This window comes from Podarcis melisellensis (genome assembly GCF_964234715.1).
Source record: "Podarcis melisellensis genome assembly, chromosome: 1".
In the NCBI taxonomy this organism is placed as follows: Eukaryota; Metazoa; Chordata; class Lepidosauria; order Squamata; family Lacertidae; genus Podarcis; species Podarcis melisellensis.
The window spans coordinates 91,900,233-91,920,607 of NC_138528.1; the positions used below are offsets into that span (position 1 = coordinate 91,900,233).

Below are 20,375 nucleotides of genomic sequence, written 5' to 3' on the forward strand. Positions count from 1 at the left end.
TTCCTAATTGCCCGCAGTGATGGGGGCCAAGCAGCATGCATGTTGTTGTTACTCTGGAGGATTCAGCAGGAAGCTGGGAGCAGCTGCCAGAGAAGCATTGTGAGAACTTCTCGCATTCCTGCACATGCCAGCACTTAAAATGAGCCATTTGTCTTTACAAACACGATAGCTGTTGGGAAGGAGAACAGAAAGCTGATCTTGGGCAGATGCATTAAAACTGGATGGTTCCACTGGGATGCTGTGGAAATGTGGCACGGCTGTGGTTTTGTAGGCAGGTTCCAGCGAAAGTGATGTACAAGGCAAGGCTTGAAACACGGGCACTTATCTGTTCAGGGCTTGGGGGCAGATGCTTTTAATATATCAGGAACATTATTATACTAACTTATGTGCAGAGCCAGCGCAAAATATATTGTTGCTAAACCTAGTAGTTTAAAATGATCAGCGTTCTCTACAAACAAGTCTGTGCATTTTTTCTATATAATTCTATATCTTTTTAACAGCGCATATAAGCAAAATCACATAAAGCCAGAACAACCCCCAGAATGGGCCCACATGGCCATCCCTACCTGTCCAGTGTCGGTGCTGAGAGGGCCTTGCCTTGCCCTATGCAAGGTTTTTAAGCCTCTCATCCTGCTTACTGGGCTCTGGGAAGGTTGCATGAGGGCTCTTGCAAGATTTCAGAAGGCCCTTCCAGGAGTTTTTCCCTGTAAGATGCAAGTCACCTGTATAGCCTAGAAAACTGGTGCATCTGAGGCGATAGTCTGCTTTTTGGTTATGAATATAAGGCTGACTGTATTCTGTGGTAAAAAGAAAGGCAACTTTGCACTAAGAAATGCAAGGTTATGAACTCAAAACAAATAATTTGATAATATGCTACATTTACATGTAGTTACTGCAGTATTTGGATTTTAATGTAGTTTGGATTTCATTTTAATTTCTTTTAGAAGGGCATGAAAGGAGAGGTGAACCATGGTGTGAGTTTGTAGTGGCATCCGATTGTCCCATTCTTCAGCTTTCTTGATCAAGTATCTCAAGAAAACTCTTGTGCTGGCCTGGTCTTCAATTCGGTTTCTGTACTCAAACCATGACACTGTAAGACTATTTGAATATGAGGAAACAATAGGTGGTATAATCATTCCTGGACCCCACAACCCAGTTTGTGGACTAGCAAAGCCGAAAAAAGGACAACAAAGCCAGCCAGCATTTATTTATTTGTTTGTTTGTTTGTTTGTTTGTTGGCCACACTACAACAGAAGGTCTCCAGGTAGCTCCAAGGTAAAAAGAAGAACAAGAATAATTCATACTTATAAATAAATAAGATACAGGAAATACTATTAATGCAATACAAATACAGGATCAAAAAGTTCACTTTCAAAACAGAGCAGAGGAAGACAACTCAACAGCCATAGTAAAAGTTAAATCATTATGGTCGTGATTTCAGGTGTGGTGATTTGGATATATGGATAGCAAAAGTAAGACTCTTGTAGCCATACCATCCAACACTTCTCTGATGAAAACAGGTACATTCCATTCCATATCTGTCAACATTTCTCTGATGAAAATAGGGACGAACTAAGGAAAAGCGAGAAATTCCGGGCTCAAATCAGAAACCAGGGTGGCTTCTGTAAATCCTGCACTGTCCCTGGAAAAGAGGGACACCTGGAGGGTCTGTTTTGGGGGCCGTGCATCATAAGAAGCTATGTTTATTCCAATAAAAAATGGTATCCTTGCACCAAAAGTTTCAGGAACACCGAACTCAAGTTTGTTAACTAGAGTTATAGTTAATGATAGAGCACCATCTTGTGGCTGTTCATAATTTTTGCAAAGCAACTTCGGCATTTTTTGGGATAAGAACAACTTGACATAAAATAACTGTGGTCACGTATTACATGCTTTTATTTAAACACTTATAGCAAGTAAACAACTTTAAACAGTTTCTTAGGGAAAGCATGACTGACACTTGATTACATCTGTGCGTCATAATTAAGAGTCATCAAGCAATCTACAAGGACATGAGCATTTCTATGGCAGGCCAAGAACAAGTTGTCATTCAGGCCCTGTTGGAGCCAGGCTTCTAGGGGCCAGTGATATCTGCCTACAAACCATCAGCAACTGATCGAGGCAGGTACAAGTACACACACTGTGCTGTGTAGATTCCAGAGTTAACAGCTAACTTTGGGGACCTGGTAATACTACTCTTGGGATCTTTATTAGAGACAGTTCACCCACACACACTGATAGGCTTGGCTTGGTCATGAACATCTTATCTACTTGGGGGACGTTAGCACTGACCAATAAAAAACCACTGTGCAGCATGTTTACCCTATAGAGGTAGCAATGACAACACAGGGTATTGCAACTATATTTATTTAAAAAATAATTTTAAAAGGGGGGTTTTGTGCTTAAGCATGCTGCTGGAGATATATACCGAGTTAAAAGGATTAATAGTACATTACAGAGGTCATGTCACTAACTTGTGTTACCTGGACTGTTCACCTAGTTTCTAAGGCAGAGATACAGGTAATATTTGTTGAAAACAATACTAAAAAAATCCTTTAAAAAAAGACAAGAAGAAATGAATCAGCCTTTCTCTGGACTGAGACTAGAGCTAGTGCCATTTAGGTGGCATGTTGATCCTTCAGAAGTGATTAACCGGATTCTTCTTCTGTATTGTGAGCACTTTAATTACCAAACAGCAGTGTCAGAAAGTGGTTCAGAAGTAACGTGTGTTGGCTTCTCAGTATTGCTCACATTCACAAACATCTGCAGTCTCTTATGGCTGGACTCAGAATCTGTCTCTTGATGACATTTCAAGCCAGGGATTCTATTAAACAATGTAAAAAAAAAAGGAAAATAATTTAACAGGTATAGATGCAGTCACAAGAGTTCTGTTGCCTAGCCATATATATTACAAAACATGCTTGTTCTGTCTCCTTCCACTAGTCACACCTCTACCATTTAAAAGCTAAAAGTTAGTTCTGTGCTAACAAGCCACAAATACTTCATTAAGTATCACTTTTATTGCTATAATTGTGTTATTATCTCCCCTGTGCCTGAACTGCAATGTTCAACGCTAGTTATCCAAATTCTCTAGGTGTCCCACAGCAAGAGCCAATATTAGAGGCAAGGCAAGGCAGGAATCTGTCCAGGGGATCAGTGCTCTAAGGAAGAGCTGGGTGTTGAGTTTCCCATTAGAGTTCAGTTCCCAGTTACAAATGCTGTCAACCATTCAAGGCTTCCAGAGCAAGAGCTGCTAACCCTCTGGCTCTTTTCTTTGACTCATTGCATGAAAAGCAAATGTCCAAGCAACAGTGTAAAAAGAGAGAAGATATTGTAGTTCTTGTAGCCATCACTCAGGTTCCAGCAATAGCTAACAGCTCAAGGAGATGAGATATTGCAACTTGGCAAAAGGGAGATAGTTTCTAAGCAGTTTACAAAATAAGCTGAATCAAAGGGCAAATATTTAGGGTGGGTAGGTGGGTGAGAGCACCCTTAATTCTTCTAGCTTCGGAAGCCTTCCCCTCCCCTATGTTGTGGCTTTGCTATCTTAGATTGTTTTACCTACTGGTTGATTTATGGCAACTTATTTTACTCTATTGTATATTTTGTTGTAATAGGTTGTTTTCCATTGCAGGGACTTTTGTGCTGAAAAATAGTACAGAAAGGAATTGTAGGAGCCGTAATAGTAATAATAATAATCCGGAACTGTGAAAGGCACAAAGTGCATTAGAAATGAGCAGCGTGAATCTCTACTAAAGCAGCCACTTACATTGTCGTCATCATAGTCCCGCTCAGGAACGTAAGCCTTGTTTGCTGCGCCTGCTTGGTTAGCTGTGGTTGTACTGGTTGCCTCTGCAGGATTTCCAGCTTGGACTCTTGGGAACATCCTCTGCTTTACAGCAGGGTTGCTGTAAGAGCCATTTCCAGGAGTTTCTCTTGTGGTTGAATAATCATTTTGTAGCAAGCTCGTTCTTTCAAGTGAAGGCTCTTTATTTCTTCTAAGAAGGAAGGAAGGAAGGAAGGAAGGAAGGAAGGAAGGAAGGAAGGAAGGAAGGAAGGAAAAGATGAACACATCTTGGTCTTTTCCATACCCTGATTAGCCTTCCTGTATTCCCAAAAATGTAAATTGGACACTTCCCTGAAATGAGTGATAATGAATAATCACAAATAGTGCTGCCACGCAAAACAATGGCCAGGCAGGGTGCAGCTGATTGTATCAGTTTAAGATGATAAATGAATATTTTTGGCGATAGCTGCTACTGGGGATACAGGAGTAGGCCTGTGTCCATCAGGAAGCCCAAGTTGTTCTCTTACAGCATTTTAATACAAATTCAATAGGGTAAGTTAGACTAAAGTTACCCGATTTTTTTCAATGAATCCAGGGACACTTTTCAACTTCAATGGATTTTGTATGAGGACTGATTTGTAAATCCGGGGACTGTCCCTGGGAAACGGGGACGTCTGGTGACCTTAAGTCAGACTCAAGTGGCCACCCAGTGTTCTAAACTTTACCGTTACGCATATTCAGACAACTCAAAGCGCCGTCATTTGTACCTGATTACTTTGTAGATGAGCACTCCAATTAAGACTATAATAACAACGCCACACGCAACAGATACTCCTACGAGGGCTGCCAGGTAAACTGAAAAGAGAATGATGATGATGATAATTTGTTATTTATATGCCACCCTCCTGACTGGGTTACCCCAGTCATTCTGGGCAGCTTTAAACAAATTAAAACACAATATGACATCAAACATAAAAACTTCCCTGAACAGGGCTGCCTTCAGAAGTCTTCTAAGGGTCAGATAGATGTTTGTTTTATTTAATTGCACACATTATCCTCTTGCAATATATACATAACATGTTTTATAAGCTATTCAGAAGTAGGGATGGACAAATCTATCAGCTTTCAGTTCTCTCAGGTTCTCATTTTTCCGATCTTAAATTCCGTCCTCCACATATTTCCAGCAATTTGTGTGGGATTTCAAAAATCTAATTATGAAAATTATTGGGCATTTTAGTGTAAAATTATCCTAATGAACAGGGTTTTGTATGCAGTTTGGACCAATATACACATTTTTGCAAGCTATTTTCCTCAATATAATGCATATTTGTATGTGATTTTCTCTAATATAGGCATTTATATGTACAATTTACTCTAATGCATGTGTTATTGTACACATTACTAAGCTGAAAAACATCAGCTGAAATTTGGAGAAGTGTGAATTTAAGGATAGCTGTGTTTTAGTTCACGTATTGTTTTGAAACATGCAAATTCAGTAAGTTTGCCTTTAAACACAAACTGAATTTAAAAAGGTATATTTTGTTACGATAATGAAGCAATGCAGCTGCAAAGTCCTAGCTTGAAGTGTAAACATGATGGGAATGTTGGGACTGCTGTGGGAACAGAGGGGCAGTCATTTCACAGTGCGCAGCACCGGAATTACCTCACAGTGTAATATGAGCTGTACAGGATGTACAGGTAGTTTTAGTAACAACACTGCTGGAATTTGGAGAGAGCAGTCATGTTTTCTGTAACGCTGCAAAGACAGAAATAAAAGCATGTAAATACGTTTCTGTCTATCTCTTTCCCCTGCCTGGGGGGGAGGCAGGAAAGAGGGGTGTGTTCTTCTCACATTTGAGAAGAATCGCCGATCGAGACCTTGCCTGCGTCTGCTGGGGAATGCAGCCAGGGAGGTCAACAGGAATTCAAGCCGGGTGCCTGGACTGCAGCCAGCTTCTCGTAAGAAGGGCTTGAACTTCCAACATATTTATCGCTGTGAATTCATTGTCCTAATTCTGTTACTATGGACTCTGCTCAACTTGCCTATAATGGCTCTAGGCTTTATATAAAAACCACCCCAAATTCATGCTTACCTTCTTTACAGTCTTCCCCAGAGTAGCCAAAAGCACACCTAAAAACAAAGAAAAAGTTACACAAAGTGACTACTGCACATGACATCCAAACTATATGGGGATTGTTCATATGGTGATAGTAACTACCAAGAAGAAATAGAACAGAGGGACTGACACACTTGTCTTTCTATAGCTCAAATGTCCTTTTCTGGCCATCACAGCCTCAAGAGGCCACTGCCACTCTAATTAACCCCCTCCAATTTTCCATGCCCCCCATTTTTTTCTTTCAGTAACAAATTGGGGGGAATGGAAAAATGGGGGGTCCTCAGCACCTCCCCATGCCTTCACATCTTTATCTTCCCTGTAGCAAAACATCAAAGCACTGAGAGCAGGAGTAGAGAATCATTTCCAGTTCAAAGGCTTCATCCCACATGCCAGTGGCAAGCAGAGCCAGAAGCAAAAAGTGGGAGGAGCAAGAGATGTTGTTTGGGGACAGGTATGGCCTGGGCAGATTCCTGAATGTCAGACAGAAAGACCTAAACAGCTGCATTTGGTCTGTGGGCCTGAGATTTCCCACTCCTGCTTTGGGAAAGGCCAGGGAGAGGCACAGTAAAATACCCCGTCTTCCATTTGCCTCTTACTTACGCCTGACATTTGTCACCCTCTTTTTGGAAACCAGACTGACACCGACACTCTGGAACGTTTCCCGCTGTCATAATACAGTGTTGATTCTTTTCTGGAGAGCACTCAGTGGACTTACAAACTGCAGTGAAAGTGGAAAATGAGAGATAGTCAAATATAGCATTGTACCGTACCAATGGAAGTCAAAAGTACTTGCTACACAAACACAAAATATGTGGCAGGAAAATCACAGTGCAAAACATTTCCAGGTTAAGGGGGGTGAAAACATATACTTAATTTTTTTCTGGAAGCAAATGACAAGGAAAGGAGAGCTCAACTTCCACTATACTCCACTGGAAATGAATATGTAGGGCGAAATTGGGAAGACGAAATAAACAACTTTGTAAATTCAGCTATAAACCCCAGACATAAAGGAAGGGAATTGGGAAAGTAAGAGAAATGCTAAGGGATAAAATATTCAGGGTGGGTGCAATTCGGGATGAATGCTCAATAAATAGGTAGTCTGAAGGAACCGAATGACGGCTGAAAGCAGAGATGAGAAGGGTGAGAAAGAAAGCGCACACATCTGTGATAAGGCCTTACGTAAACAAGCTTTGTCCCCAGGGTTCATCTTGGCAAGACTTGGACGACATTCACAGGTAGGATGAGAATCACTGTTTGTGTCACTGCATATTGTAGTTTTTCCATCACAGCCGTAAACAGCACACTGTGATAGATCTAAAACGGAGTGCAACAGCAGAGAGAGCAACATCACTTTAAGCAACAGTCATTTCTATATGTTAAGCACAACTTAACAACGGATTCTTTCAAGGAAGGAAGCAATTAACAAGGGCAGCTGGCACATGTGTCTTCAGTCAGTAGCGGTTGGTGGTTGGGGTGGGGGGTGGAGTGGCATTGCTCACCTGGCTTCCTAATATCCTCACTATCTTCCCATCTCAGGAACTATCAGTGACACTCAGTGTTAGGATGCCCGGTGAGCAGTGCTGTCCTGCTGACTGCTACTGCCTACAGCTGTGGTGGGGCAGAGCCTCTAGAGCTTATGTACACAGCATCTGCATGAATGTAAAGCAGCAAGCAGGGCGCTTCAAACTTTGGTCACTAGCAATTAGTCTCCATGTATTTTCTATGCTCTAGGGCAGCAAGCAAGTTAGGCTGTATTTTGGAAAAGAGTACCCTCTGAGCTTCACTTGTCAAGCAAATTGGAATAAACCATTGGCTGCCGAGCCAGTTTATCAGCCTGAGCAACTTGTAGTCTGTCTACTCTCCTGGCTGTGACCTTGCATTTGCCTCTGGCTCTTTGATCCTCATCCATCTGATTCAGTGCCTGCCCTCTGGCACAGATGTGGCCATTTTGATTGCTTTTCTGACCATGTACCTGCATCTCAGCAGTGCCCCATGTGCACCCTGTCTTGGAGCTAGCAAGGTCTGACAACACACCAATGTGTCAAAGACATTGTTCCAGTAGATGCCTTCATCCTGTTTACTGTTCTTTGGCCTGTCACTATGTTAATTATTTGTCCTCCAAACCTCAGGTAAAACATCTAACAATATACTGCTTTGGGGGTGAAAATATAGGAAAGATACTTAACTCTCAGATTAAGATTGAAACTTTCTGGTACAACTGAGAGCAGCAGGAGATTTTGTGTAAGATCTCACATACACACCCACTAAAAACTACTATTAACATAGTAATAATTTAGACAGCAAAACAGGTTCTGTCACAGAAAGTCTTGCCTTGAGAACAGCATTGGCATGCTATTGGGAATTATAGAACAGCAGCAACTGGGGTTCTGGGGTGCAAAAACTTATCTATAGGGAGCAGCAGCAGTATAATTCTGTAACTGTCAAAAACAGTACATTTACTTTATCCCAACCAACAGGAAGAACTTGGGGTTGGTATATATATATATATATATATATATAGGCAGGAAATGAACTCAGTGCTATTGCTATTTAATGTCCTCCCTAAGAGGTGGAAGAATTAAATTCACCTATCTCTGCTAGGCTGGACTTGATTGACTGGTCGCAGTTCATCTCAGCAATTAAAGTAATAGGTATCTACTATTGGGAAGAATGGGACTTTGGTCTCAAGAGGAAGGAGTAACGAGAGCATTCCATTCAGCAGAAGGAGCACTTTGGGGATAGGGATTTCTTTATAGACTACTTAGTGATAACACTGGTGTAGGATCATGTAAGGATTCTGAAAAGAGTACGGTACTTACTCCGATTGAACGTGATGGCATCCGAACTATTAACCTTCTCCATCCATACTTGAGGTGTTACTTTTGTGTTTATATCAAACAAATTGATTAACGTAATGTTGACGTTGCTTGCGGCTTTAGCCTTACTCAGCCTTTTTGATGCTTGTGTAGATTGTCTGAAATGTATATACATACATATCTTAGAGATACATTAGCAATATACTCTGTGTATGTATACACACACACACACACACACACACACACAGAGTCAAAGTATATATATGGGTACCTTATGCCCTTGGTCCACCCAAACACTATTGTAGACGCCAGCTAAGTGACCTAACATATTATTCATTAGATGATGCCTTATGAGGGGCTACCCCACATTTTGTTCCAAAAATTGCTTTGCCCAGGTAACTACCATAGAGTTATCAAAATTTTCAAAAGTAGAGAGTCGGTGGCTTGGCTTTTGAAAAACGGGGGTCCTCAGTAATTAGCTAATTGGGAACCACTGCTCTAGAGTACTAGCAAACTTGATTCTTCCAAGTGTGGCTCCTTATGTAGCCAAAATGATGACACCATCCAAGCCCAAGAGGGAGGTATCTGCAGGATAGGGGAAACTCCCAAGATTTGCAAAAGTACAAAAAAAAAAATGTTTAGAAAAAGAACCCTAATTGTGAGGCAGTGGAGAGTCTGATGAAGACTGAGCATGCTTACTGGCCTCAAAATACTGGCTGACAGTCCGAGATAGAAAAGCAGGAAACCCGGGGTGGGGGGGTGGGGAGGGACGGAAAGGCATATCCTTGAAAAGAGCATGAGCTGGAATCCTAACTAGGAGCATTCTACACTGCAACATTTTGTTGAAGGCGCTACTGGCTATTTATATATTAAACTTGCCATACTTACTTTATGCTTATAATGATTGTTTCCTGGTAACTTTTCTCGTCTATGAATATTTTACTGAACTGTAAAACATGAATAAAGATAAGGATCAGTTTAAAGGAGGCAGAAAACATAGAAAAACAGATGAGGGGGAAATGACAAGTGCAAAACTGAATCCCAAAGCAGTAGCCCATGTACCCCTTCCAGTCCCCTATTTCTTAGAGGTCTCCCATGGACCAGAAGCACCACTTGCGAGTCGTGTCAGGAATGAGTCATGCCTCCAATGCAGTAGGCACAACTCTATGGAACCCCCTCTCATTAGAAATCAGGCAGGCACAGTCCCTGCAAATGGTTTTTATTTTAGAAGGCATTTGGACTCTGAACATTGTTTGAGTGTTTCTATAGTCTGGTGTTTTGATCTAAGTTTTAAATTTTTTAGACAGTCGGTTTTATTTAGAACTCGCACATCAATCTCTTGAAGCAGAAGCACCTTGTGTTTTAAGTGTTCTTGAATGCTTAGTTTTTGGAACCAATAGTAGCTTAAAAGTTCCTCTTTCATGCTTCTCTAGGGTGCTGGAGGCAGGGAGCCTGCTACAGAACGAGTGATGGGTCTTCAACCCCCTGCAGCCTGAGAACACTATACTATTGCTTGCAGTAAACAACTACAGGGATACCTCGGGTTACATACGCTTCAGGTTATATACGCTTCAGGTTACACATTCCGCTACCCAGAAATAGTGCTTCAGGTTAAGAACTTTGCTTCAGGTTGAGAACAGAAATCGTGCAGCAGCAGCGTGGCGACAGCAGGTGGCCCCAGTAGCTAAAGTGGTGCTTCAGGTTAAGAACAGTTTCAGGTTAAGAACGGACCTCCAGAATGAATTAAGTACTTAACCCAAGGTACCACTGTACCAGGAAGGTGGTGTAGAGGCTCTACCCTAGCCAGCAAACCACTTCTTACAAGATGGCAACTGACACATTGGGAGCAAAGATAAAACATTTACAGAGCTCACTTGTGTGGAGCTCTAAGTAGATGAATATATATTTATGTCTTCAGTCCCCTTACCCATTCTTCTACATGCTTCCCAAGGCAGTACTCTTTCATTTCCACTCTTGCCTCCATATTACAAATTTATTTTCAGATGTGATGTACAATGTAGGAAGAAAACTGGGAATAAACTTCATTTGCATGTAACAACAAACCCTGCTTGACCATGGTTTTGCTTAATGCAAACTGAGCTGCTGAGTAACTCACAGAAGTTATGATGATAGCTCTAGAAACGGACCACCATTCAGCTTCATTCAGATGTACTCATATACTGATTTTAAATTATGTCATATTGTTTCTTTTATTTGTATTGCTTCTTTTATTTCTTATATTGTGTTTTATTGTATTAGAGTTTGAATTCTATGGAATGTAAATGACAATGCAATACCATAAAAGAAGCAAGGAAACACTATTTAAAATCATACCGGATCTAGCATAGTGCATTACAATTTGTACAACATGCAACTCACAAGTGGTGCATCAAGAGAAAAGAGTTTAGGAACTGCTGCTCTGGAAGCACACACAGGTTTTAAATGATCAAAAAATTTCAGCAGAATGCATGTGCAAAAATAAAACTGATATTTACACACATATCTGAACTGCCCATTGGATTAGTTTCCTCCCCTATTTAGGTTCAGTGGTGTCTTCTATAAATTGATAGTGAGGTTTGCACCATTTCAGAACTTCATCACCTCTTCCAATCAAGTCAATCGCCAAGTGAATAATCAAAGGGGGAGCTGGCTTGTGGGGCAGTGCTGTCTCTGCCATGGCCAGGAGAGGGATCAAGTGTTCCCAGGGCTTCCTTCTTTGGCATGGCCCAGAGACATCTTGAGAAGGGGCAACCGGCTCTTTAAAAGGAAATGTGGATCCTGACCTTGGCCTTCTTCTTTTCCTTTATTTTCTATAACTTCATAACCACTTCCAATCAGTCTTGCCTTACAACCACTAGGTTTGATTGGGTACAAACTGGCCCTCAAATTTGAAGGCAATTCGAAGGAGTTTTTTTATGCGTGGAAATAGCCGAGATATATCACAAGGCTGTAGACAAGAGTATCATTTTAATACAATTATTAAGTGGCATTTTCTGGGCATTAAGTAAGCTTGCATTACACAAACTTGTTTCTCAACTATAGGAAAAAATGTCAGTTTAAATAAAAGTAGTATCTGCGCATGCAGACAAAATCTGGTTCTAATGTGTATGTCAAAAAGCACCCTCAGTGAACTTTTTCTCTATGCAGTTTAATCATACTCGCTCTGATATATCTATGAATAGCAAGAAATATCTATATGCACCTATGTCTTTAAAAGAAAAAGATGTAGAGCATTAGTTTATAAGAGGATATACAATGAAAGAAACTTACAATGTTGGTGATATTGTGGTACAAAGCTGCATAAACTTCAGATTGAATATTTTCCATAGCTTGATCATATGGTTGCATCAGAGTGAATTCTCCTGGAAATATTTTGCCTAAAATTACAATGGATCTTATATTAGTCATATAATGTCTGGAAAATCAGTCCTCTATTATCTGTAGAAGGGACACAGGTGGCGCTGTGGGTTAAAGCCTCAGCGCCTAGGACTTGCCGATCGAAAGGTCGGCGGTTCGAATCCCTGCGGCGGGGTGCGCTCCCGCTGCTCGGTCCCAGCGCCTGCCAACCTAGCAGTTCAAAAGCACCTCCGGGTGCAAGTAGATAAATAGGGACCGCTTACCAGCGGGAAGGTAAACGGCGTTTCCGTGTGCAGCTCTGGCTCGCCAGAGCAGCGATGTCACGCTGGCCATGTGACCCGGAAGTGTCTGCGGACAGCGCTGGCCCCTGGCCTCTTAAGTGAGATGGGCGCACAACCCCAGAGTCTGTCAAGACTGGCCCGTACGGGCAGGGGTACCTTTACCTTTACCTTTTTATTATCTGTAGCTACATGCTAGACTTGCAATTTGTCAATGTATGCTTGCTTTGAAAAGGATATATTGTCCTGGCTTAGACAAGAAGCAGAAAAAAAATTCATGATTCTAGGATTTGTGTTAACAAAGAGAGAGAATGCTAGGCATTTGTGAATGGATGCATATTAGTGTTTTCTTCAGACATGTTCAGCATTCACTAAAACAGAAGCATCGTAACAGAAGCATTTCTATTCATTTGAACAGAGCCAAACAAATAAATGCATAACTCACCTTGCTGGCAACCTGATGTGTTCATATAATAAAATCCATAAGGACATTGGCATGAAAAGCTTTGGAACAGATCAATACATACAGCAGCGTATTGACATGGTTGGTCAGCACAAGTAGGGGGTCCTAAAATGAAAACCGTAATGAGAACAAGGATTTCCACCCCTCCTTATAGATTATACATTAGTAGAACTTATAAAGCCCACCAGATCCATTGAGAGTGCACAATGGGGCTTCCTCCTCTCTCCTCCGCTGTACATACCCGTCACCACCCTCATATCTTCTCTAAAGAGTTGTATGAAACACACACCCCAAGCAGATTTAGGGGATGTGTCTGTTAGGATTCTTTCCCCGTGTTGCAGTCATGGGATTGTTTATATCACATGACGGTGTATGTTTTCATTCCACATTGTGGGAAGTGACGGAGACAGGATGTTTGGATTACTGTGTTTCCGTGATGTAGGACATTTGTCCTTTGTTCTTTCTCTTTGCAGTCTGATACTGAAGAGGAAGGAACTGAGTTATGATGCTCCGAGTGTGTATATGTAAATAAATGTAGTTTAGCCAAAATGCTGTGCTACTGAGTCTGTACGCTGACTGCCTATACTCTGCTGATCCTGAATTGTGCTGATGCCTCTAAGGTATCAGTCGCTGTGATGTTCGGGCTGGAGAAAGATTTTGAATCTCCCCAACGAACAACCAGGAAGAGAGAACATGCCAGTCAGGCATGTGTCTCTGTCAGACTCCTACTCGTGTGTAGGACCTCCTGACAGTGCCTGGGGGCGGGGAGAAGAGGGGAAAATATTCTGTCACGAAAGCAGACAATCTTGTTATACAATATGCTTTGCAATTTAATTAGTGTCTGGTTATTTTGAACAAAAAAGGCCAGGAAGCAGTTGTGTAATGATTACCTGGTGTAGTTACTATTCCTGCAGTTGCAGTTGAGGAAGTTGGAGCATCCGTTGAGTTTGTGAGCATGGAGACACTTGATATTTCTGTGGGTGTGGAGACATCCGATGTGTCTATGGGAGTGGAGACACTAGATGCTTCTGTGGGCATGGAGTCACTCGATGTTTCTGTGGGCATGGAGGCACTAGATGTGTCTGTGGGCATGGAGACACTTGATGCTTCTGTGGGCATGGAGACACTCGATGTTTCTATGGGTTTGGAGTCACTCGATGTTTCTGTGGGTGTGGAGAAACTCAATGTTTCTGTGGGCATGGTGGCACTAGATGCTTCTGTGGATGCTGTGGTAGTTGCTGCTCCTGAAGGTAAAACAAATAAAGGGGAGAAAAGCACTACATCTCTGTGTGTCTAATTATCTATCTAGCTAAACAACAAATAGCAATTACTCACAGAAAGAGTAAGAGAACTAGTGTCATAAGCAAGTGCACTTATTCAAATCTAGAATAATTAATGTACAGTAGTGTCATTTGTTTCAGCCATAGTGGAGTTTTGGTTCACAGTTGTGGTCCAGTGTTTAGGCCATACATATTGTCTCTAGTGGGCTGTGGGAGTGGGCCTCAAGCCTGCATGACTTCCACCACACAGGCAGCACTTTCAGAGCCTCTGGATGTAAACACCTGTATGAAGAGGCCCTGGTCCCATGTGATACATATGCTAAGGAAAAGGAGTGGACAGGTTGTCAGAGTGGGGTCTACTCATGTACATATATGTGCACATTGGCCACAGTTCTCACTGAAGGCTCTGCGTGCAATACCGGAGGGTGAGTGAGCCTGAGGCCTTGTCATGTGTAAGAGCCAGACCGTACTTCAATTAAAATGTATTTATAAAATATTTCACTCCAAAATAATTCTCAAAACAAAAAAGATTAGATTGTGGAGCAGTCTAAAATAGACAAACTGCAAAACACTTATCAAATCATTAAAAAAACACACACCCAAATATTTGAAAATGTAGAGAACAAATAGTACTCAATTACAAATTATATTTCAAAATTTCATGCCCAGGACAGATGTACAAAAACACAGTAACATAGGAAGCATATACTGAATCAGACCACTAGTGCATCTAGCTCAATATTGCCTACTCTATGCTAACTGGCAACAGCATTTTCCTAGCCCTACTTAGGGATGCATGCAAAGCAGCTACTCTACCTAGTCTATTAGAACAGGTTGGCCCAACTTTTCATACTAAGTGCGCCACAGGTGTACTTAGACACGGAACCCACAAGCCACAAACTGCCTTGTCATGCCAGGGGTAGAACAAGGCCAAAATTTGACATGCCCCTCCCAGCCCTTGTGCTGCCTTTCCAAAGTCAGGTAAATGAGGCGCTGGGTTTGGGGAAGGAGGTGTGAGGCTCTGGCAGGTCCTAGAGCACTCCCAAAGTTGGGAAAGCACGAACTAGGCCTTGAGAAGGAGGTGGGAGGACTCTAGGACCCTGCCAGAGCCCTCATGCCTCTTTCCCAAATCACAGTGGCTGAGGGCCACTAAAAAGACTTCAAGGGCCACATGCAGCCCTTGGGCCACATGTTGAACTCCCCTGTTTAGAAGGATGGGACCTAAAGTACAGCCTGCCCAACTGTACCACAGTAGATGAAGCAAATATGTGGCCTTCTTTGAGATATGTGGAGCCCAGGACCGTTGCAGCTTTGGAGGATAAAACCACCCTGTTGAACTAGTCCTGGAAGCCATTCAGCAGGCTGTTGAAAATGTTGGGGTGCAACTCAGCTTGCACTATAGGCTAATATACCTGCATGAAGAGGCTAGATAGAGAAGAACCTCCAATTTTCCTAGACTGTCCTTGTGTTGATCTCAGGTGCTAGGCAGCTCATTTCCTACTTCCTCCTTCTTCATTCTTAGCTTGTTAAAGGAGCGATCTTTTGTGTGCCCTCCTGCTGAGAACAAACATGGCTCCTTGTATATTTCCATCTTAGCTAGAAAGAACTTTCCTATCAAGTATAATGAATATACTATCCTGTAATGTTATTTTCCTAAACTCAAGACTCTCAGTGTGATTTGATCCAGGGTAAAGTGTGTTCTTTCAGCAGTGATTCAGTATAAAATTCAGCATCAGTACAGACACCCCTGGTAAGGAAAGGAGTTGTACGCGCTCTGAGGCTCCCTCCAATAAAAGTTGGACTTAAGAATTCTGCACAAGATGCAGGTTACAAATCAGAACAGTTCCACAAAGAGTAGTAAATTTCAGTAATCAAAATGGAAGGCTATGAAAGAATGAGTAATGATAGAAAGTTCTGTGTCCTGGAGAAAAGAGTGTCACTATGACATTAGTCAGAACTGATCAGATGTTATCTCACCCACAACTGACACCTCAGAATCAAGTAGCAAAGCTGATCAAAGATCACATTTGTGCTGTGCATCTGATTGGATCTTTTCTGAAACCCTGGAGAGCCACTGCTATAGACGATACTGAGCTGAGTGGACCAGTAGTCTGACTTGCAAGTGAACTGTGACACATTTTATCAAAGGGGCAATTAAAACCAGACTCCTTCCAATATTTTTTGTTATTATTAAAAAAGACTCATTTTTCTCAGTGTGCCCTGACTTTATTCCCTATATAGTTAAGAGACTCTGCAAGACCACACCCAATTATATTATACTCATATTAAGAAGAATGACTAATAAACAAACGATACCTGTTTATAACTAGAAACAAACTGAGATCTCCTAATCTGATATTGGCACACAAGGACGATGTAAACATTCTAACTGTATTTCCTGTTACTCCTGTTAAGGAAATGAATGGTGTCTCTTATCATAAAACAAGGTTGCTGGGCTACATTCAATGTCTTTTTAGTAACATATAAAGCCCTGAACAACTCAGGATCAACTTGTCTGAAAGTTTGCCTGCCCCTGTATAGACCTATAAGATCACATAGATCATCTGGAGAAATTTAACTCATGGCACTGCAGTCTACAGAATATCCCAGGGCAGTGACCCGAAAACGGGAATTTTCTGCCATGGTCCCTGTTAGCTGATTTACACTTCTCATGAAGATTCAGCTACAGTTGGGTGTATTCCTTGTCCTGGGCCCTGTATTATCCATTGAGACACATGTGACTTCAGTGGCTAAGAATAACTTTCAGCAACTGTCTGGAGAAGCGGACTTCACCTTTATTTCACAAGTGCTTATTATATAATGCTGCCAGGAGCACAAAGATCCCATGCCAATTTATGAGTGTTTCCTTAGTGCACTTTGCTTCCAAAGGATATGTTTTCCTAGTAGAGGAAAGCTAAGAAGAAGACAGGCTGCACCGGCCCAAGGCCGAATCCCACCAATCATCTCTATTGACACAGACAAGGGAGTGGCTTCACCTGCTTAAAATTACCATGTGGCCTTTGGATAATGTAAACTCTCCTACTTTCACCTGGCTTGGATTTAATCAATGTCTCTTCATATGCCAGTTGTTCTGCTTCCTGGAGCCCTTAACTGTAGAAGAATAGCAAATGCTCTTGAAGAAAGGTGTGGATACCGTTTCTGGTTGTATATCCCCCCCCCCAAATTATTCTAATACCATACCATATTATGGCACACCACACCCTTTGAGAACCACTGTGTTTGCTTATGGGCCATTTTTACTGGACTGACCCTAAATTAGTTTAGTTTAACCACCTTTCCACAGTTAGCTCTCCCCAAAGTGGCTTACAACAATTATCCACTTATTATCAAAATACAAAAGACTGGAGAGAAAGGTGCATAGTTCTCTGTAGTCTTATAAATCAGCCTTGTGAGGTTTTTCACAACTCAGTGTGACAGGACATGGAGGAGAAGCAAGATAACACTGTCATGAAATTTGTTTAGCTTTTTACACAAATGTTTCTCTCTTTTTCATCATGCAAATTACAACTCTAAAACTGAAACTCATAAGAGCTGACATCAATATTATTGTCAAGTAAATTTGGACAATGTAAATACCTGAGAATTTCAAACTGGATGAAAAGATAAAGCTTCATTCACAGTATAGTAGTTCTGTTACATAACTTGGATGTGAAGTGTCTGTTGTAAACTGTTAACCTGTTCCAGCAAAGGAGATTTACCCCCTAGAAGGAGGCTATTGCATGCATCACTGCCACAGGTGAAAATTCTCATCCCTATCTGCATTCTGATGATTTTCCAGGTCCCATTGAACTGACTGCATGTAGCTTTTTAATCCAAATAACAATGCACAGTACCATCTGGGGTCACTTGGTGTCACATATGCAGTTGCTAGTTGCATGCAGCTACAACTGGAGCCTATATACATATTGTTCATTTCCTTCTGTCTCGAGAGACATTGCAATGTGCCTCCTGTGGTGAAGTCATACTTCTGCATTAGCAGCACTGAAGTGACCTCCCCAGAGCAGAAGCCTGGACATATATATGGAGGTCCTGGGCTGCCCAGACAACAAGACCCCTCTCTTGGCTTTGCAGATGTAGCCCAAAGGCAAGGAGAGCAATACGTCTGGCACCAGCTTAGCTGCAGGAGTTGCCAGAAGGAGGCATACAAGGCTCTATCCAACCGTCTTAGGGACTCCAGTCTGGATTTGTGTAGGGTTCCCTTCTTAGCTTTTTCTTCTTCTGACGATATCCCATAAGGCAGTGGAGGTTTAGGATCAGAGTTTTCCTTCTCCTAGATGGGCTACCCACTCTGTCTGACAACCCCATCTGCCCCTCACTTCCCTCTAAATCATGTGCAGAAAACACCTTCCTGACCATTGGACCCACTATTGGTCCCCTCTGCTCAATCTGCAAGAGCCTGTCTTTGCATGCAGGGAAAGTCCCTAATTCACCGAAGGTTTGAGACCCATTGGCTACCCTCACCTGGTTTAGCCAGGGGTAGAAATTCAGTATGCGGCTGACACCCAGCTCTACCTCTCTTTCAAATCAGATCCAGTGAAGGCGGTGAAGGTCCTGTGTGAGTGTCTGGAGGTGGTTGGAGGATGGATGGCAGCTAACAGATTGAGGTTGAATCCTGACAAGACAGAAGTACTGTTTTGGGGGACAGGAGGTGGGCAGGTGTGGAGGACTCCCTGGTTCTGAAGGACCAGGTGCGCAGCCTGGGAGTCATTCTGGACTCGCAGCTGTCCATGGAGGTGCAGGTCAATTCTGTGTCCAGGGCAGCTGTTTACCAGCTCCATCTGGTACACAGACTGAGACCCTATCTGCCTGCGGACTGTCTTGCCAGAGTGGTGCATGCTCTGGTTATCTCCCGCTTGGACTACTGCAATGCGCTCTATGTGGGGCTACCTTTGAAGGTGACCCTGAAACTACACCTAATCCAGAATGTGGCAGCTAGACTGGTGACTGGGAGTGCCCTCCAAGACCACATAACACTGGTCTTGAAAGACATACATTGGCTCCCAGTACGTTTCCGGGCACAATTCAAAGTGTTGGTGCTGACCTTTAAAGCCCTAAACGGCCTCGGTCCAGTATATCTGAAGGAGCGTCTCCACCCCCAACGTTCTTCCCGGACGCTGAGGTCTAGTGCCGAGGGCCTTCTGGCGGTTCCCTCGCTGCGAGAAGCCAAGTTACAGGGAACCATGCAGAGGGCCTTCTTGGTAGTGGTATCTGCCCTGTGGAACACCCTCCCACCAGATGTCAAAGAGAAAACCAACTACCAGACTTTTAGAAGACATCTGAAGGCAACCCTGTTTAGGGAAGCTTTTAATGTTTGACAGACTATTGTATTTTAATATTTTGATGGAACCTGCCCAGAGTGGCTGGGGAAACCCAGCCAGATGGGTGGGGTATTAATAATAATAATAATAATAATAATAATAATAATAATAATAATAATAATAATAAATAATTTATTATTCTACTGGGGTTGAGGTGGGGTATTTCCATATAGTCAGAAGTACAACCCTTTTGGATTGCTTAGCTAGTTACTTAAAAGGCAAAGTTCTGGCCTAAAGCTGCAGAGGTGGTTAACACAAAACAGTTAACTGAAAAAAGAAGAAAGAAATTGGATTTCATTGCAAATCACCACAACTGCCATTCATAGATCATGGATTAATAATTGAGATGCAGAAGCTGACAAATTCAGTCCTTCTAAAGAGAAGGAAAGGAACCCATAAATACAATGGGTTTATCCCACCCACATAACTGGTATTTAACCATCTTTCAGAGAAATGGTTGCCACTTACCTGCCTTTGTACAGAAGATAAACCATACAACGGTGAGGAGAACACAGCCTTTCATTGTTGCAGTTGCTCTCTGCTAATCCTACAAGGAAATGTTTTCTCCCCTTCGGGTTAGTATATTTTAGATCATCGTTACCAGTCCAGAGGTCAACTTTTTATTGACGTCAGAACTGTGAATGGATTGTATCGCTTAATTTATGGCTGGTGCCTTACTAAATGTTGGGGTAGTATTTATGTATTACGCATGCTCCCAAAGACTTATGTAAGCAGGCATCCAAATTGATGGTGGTTTAAATACTGTTTTATTGGTAGTATATACCAATATTTTAGGTTTTTGTTGTTGTTGTTGTTTTTAAAAAAAACTTTATGAAGAAAGCAGGTATAATAGTGATTGTACAGCAGAGACTTTCTTTCTTTCTTTCTTTATGATTGGCATTGATGCCTGTAGGCTGCAATCCTAGGGCTGGGGGAGC

At 42.1% G+C, this 20,375-nt stretch overlaps 1 protein-coding gene across 2 annotated transcripts; it reads right to left on the reverse strand.

The window, feature by feature from the left end:
* Positions 1–1,212: 1,212 nt before the first annotated feature.
* On the reverse strand, positions 1,213–20,038 carry MUC13 (mucin 13, cell surface associated). Of its 2 annotated transcripts, none has more exons than XM_081925205.1 (12): positions 19,906–20,038; positions 13,709–13,927; positions 12,801–12,923; positions 11,991–12,097; positions 9,609–9,667; positions 8,724–8,878; positions 7,084–7,218; positions 6,505–6,622; positions 5,881–5,918; positions 4,555–4,642; positions 3,770–3,998; positions 1,213–2,824 (listed from the first exon to the last, which is right to left on the reverse strand). In XM_081925205.1, the coding sequence occupies exons 1-12, from the start codon at positions 19,958–19,960 to the stop codon at positions 2,786–2,788; spliced, it is 1,365 nt and encodes a 454-aa protein (XP_081781331.1). In that variant the 5' UTR covers positions 19,961–20,038; the 3' UTR covers positions 1,213–2,785. The 2 variants fall into 2 exon arrangements, with proteins under 2 accessions (XP_081781331.1, XP_081781330.1); XM_081925204.1 differs by having other exon boundaries at positions 13,709–14,062; positions 19,906–20,037.
* Positions 20,039–20,375: the final 337 nt, after the last annotated feature.

Excerpts from the sequence above, each read along its gene's own strand:
- MUC13 (XM_081925204.1), bottom strand. The coding sequence starts at position 19,960 with ATGAAAGGCTGTGTTCTCCTCACCGTTGTATGGTTTATCTTCTGTACA. Across the intron at positions 9,668-11,990 it reads ACCACAATATCACCAACATT|TTCAGTAAAATATTCATAGA; the intron begins GTAAGTTTCTTT and ends CATGTTTTACAG. Across the intron at positions 2,825-3,769 it reads GGGACTATGATGACGACAAT|AATCCCTGGCTTGAAATGTC; the intron begins GTAAGTGGCTGC and ends ATTGTTTAATAG.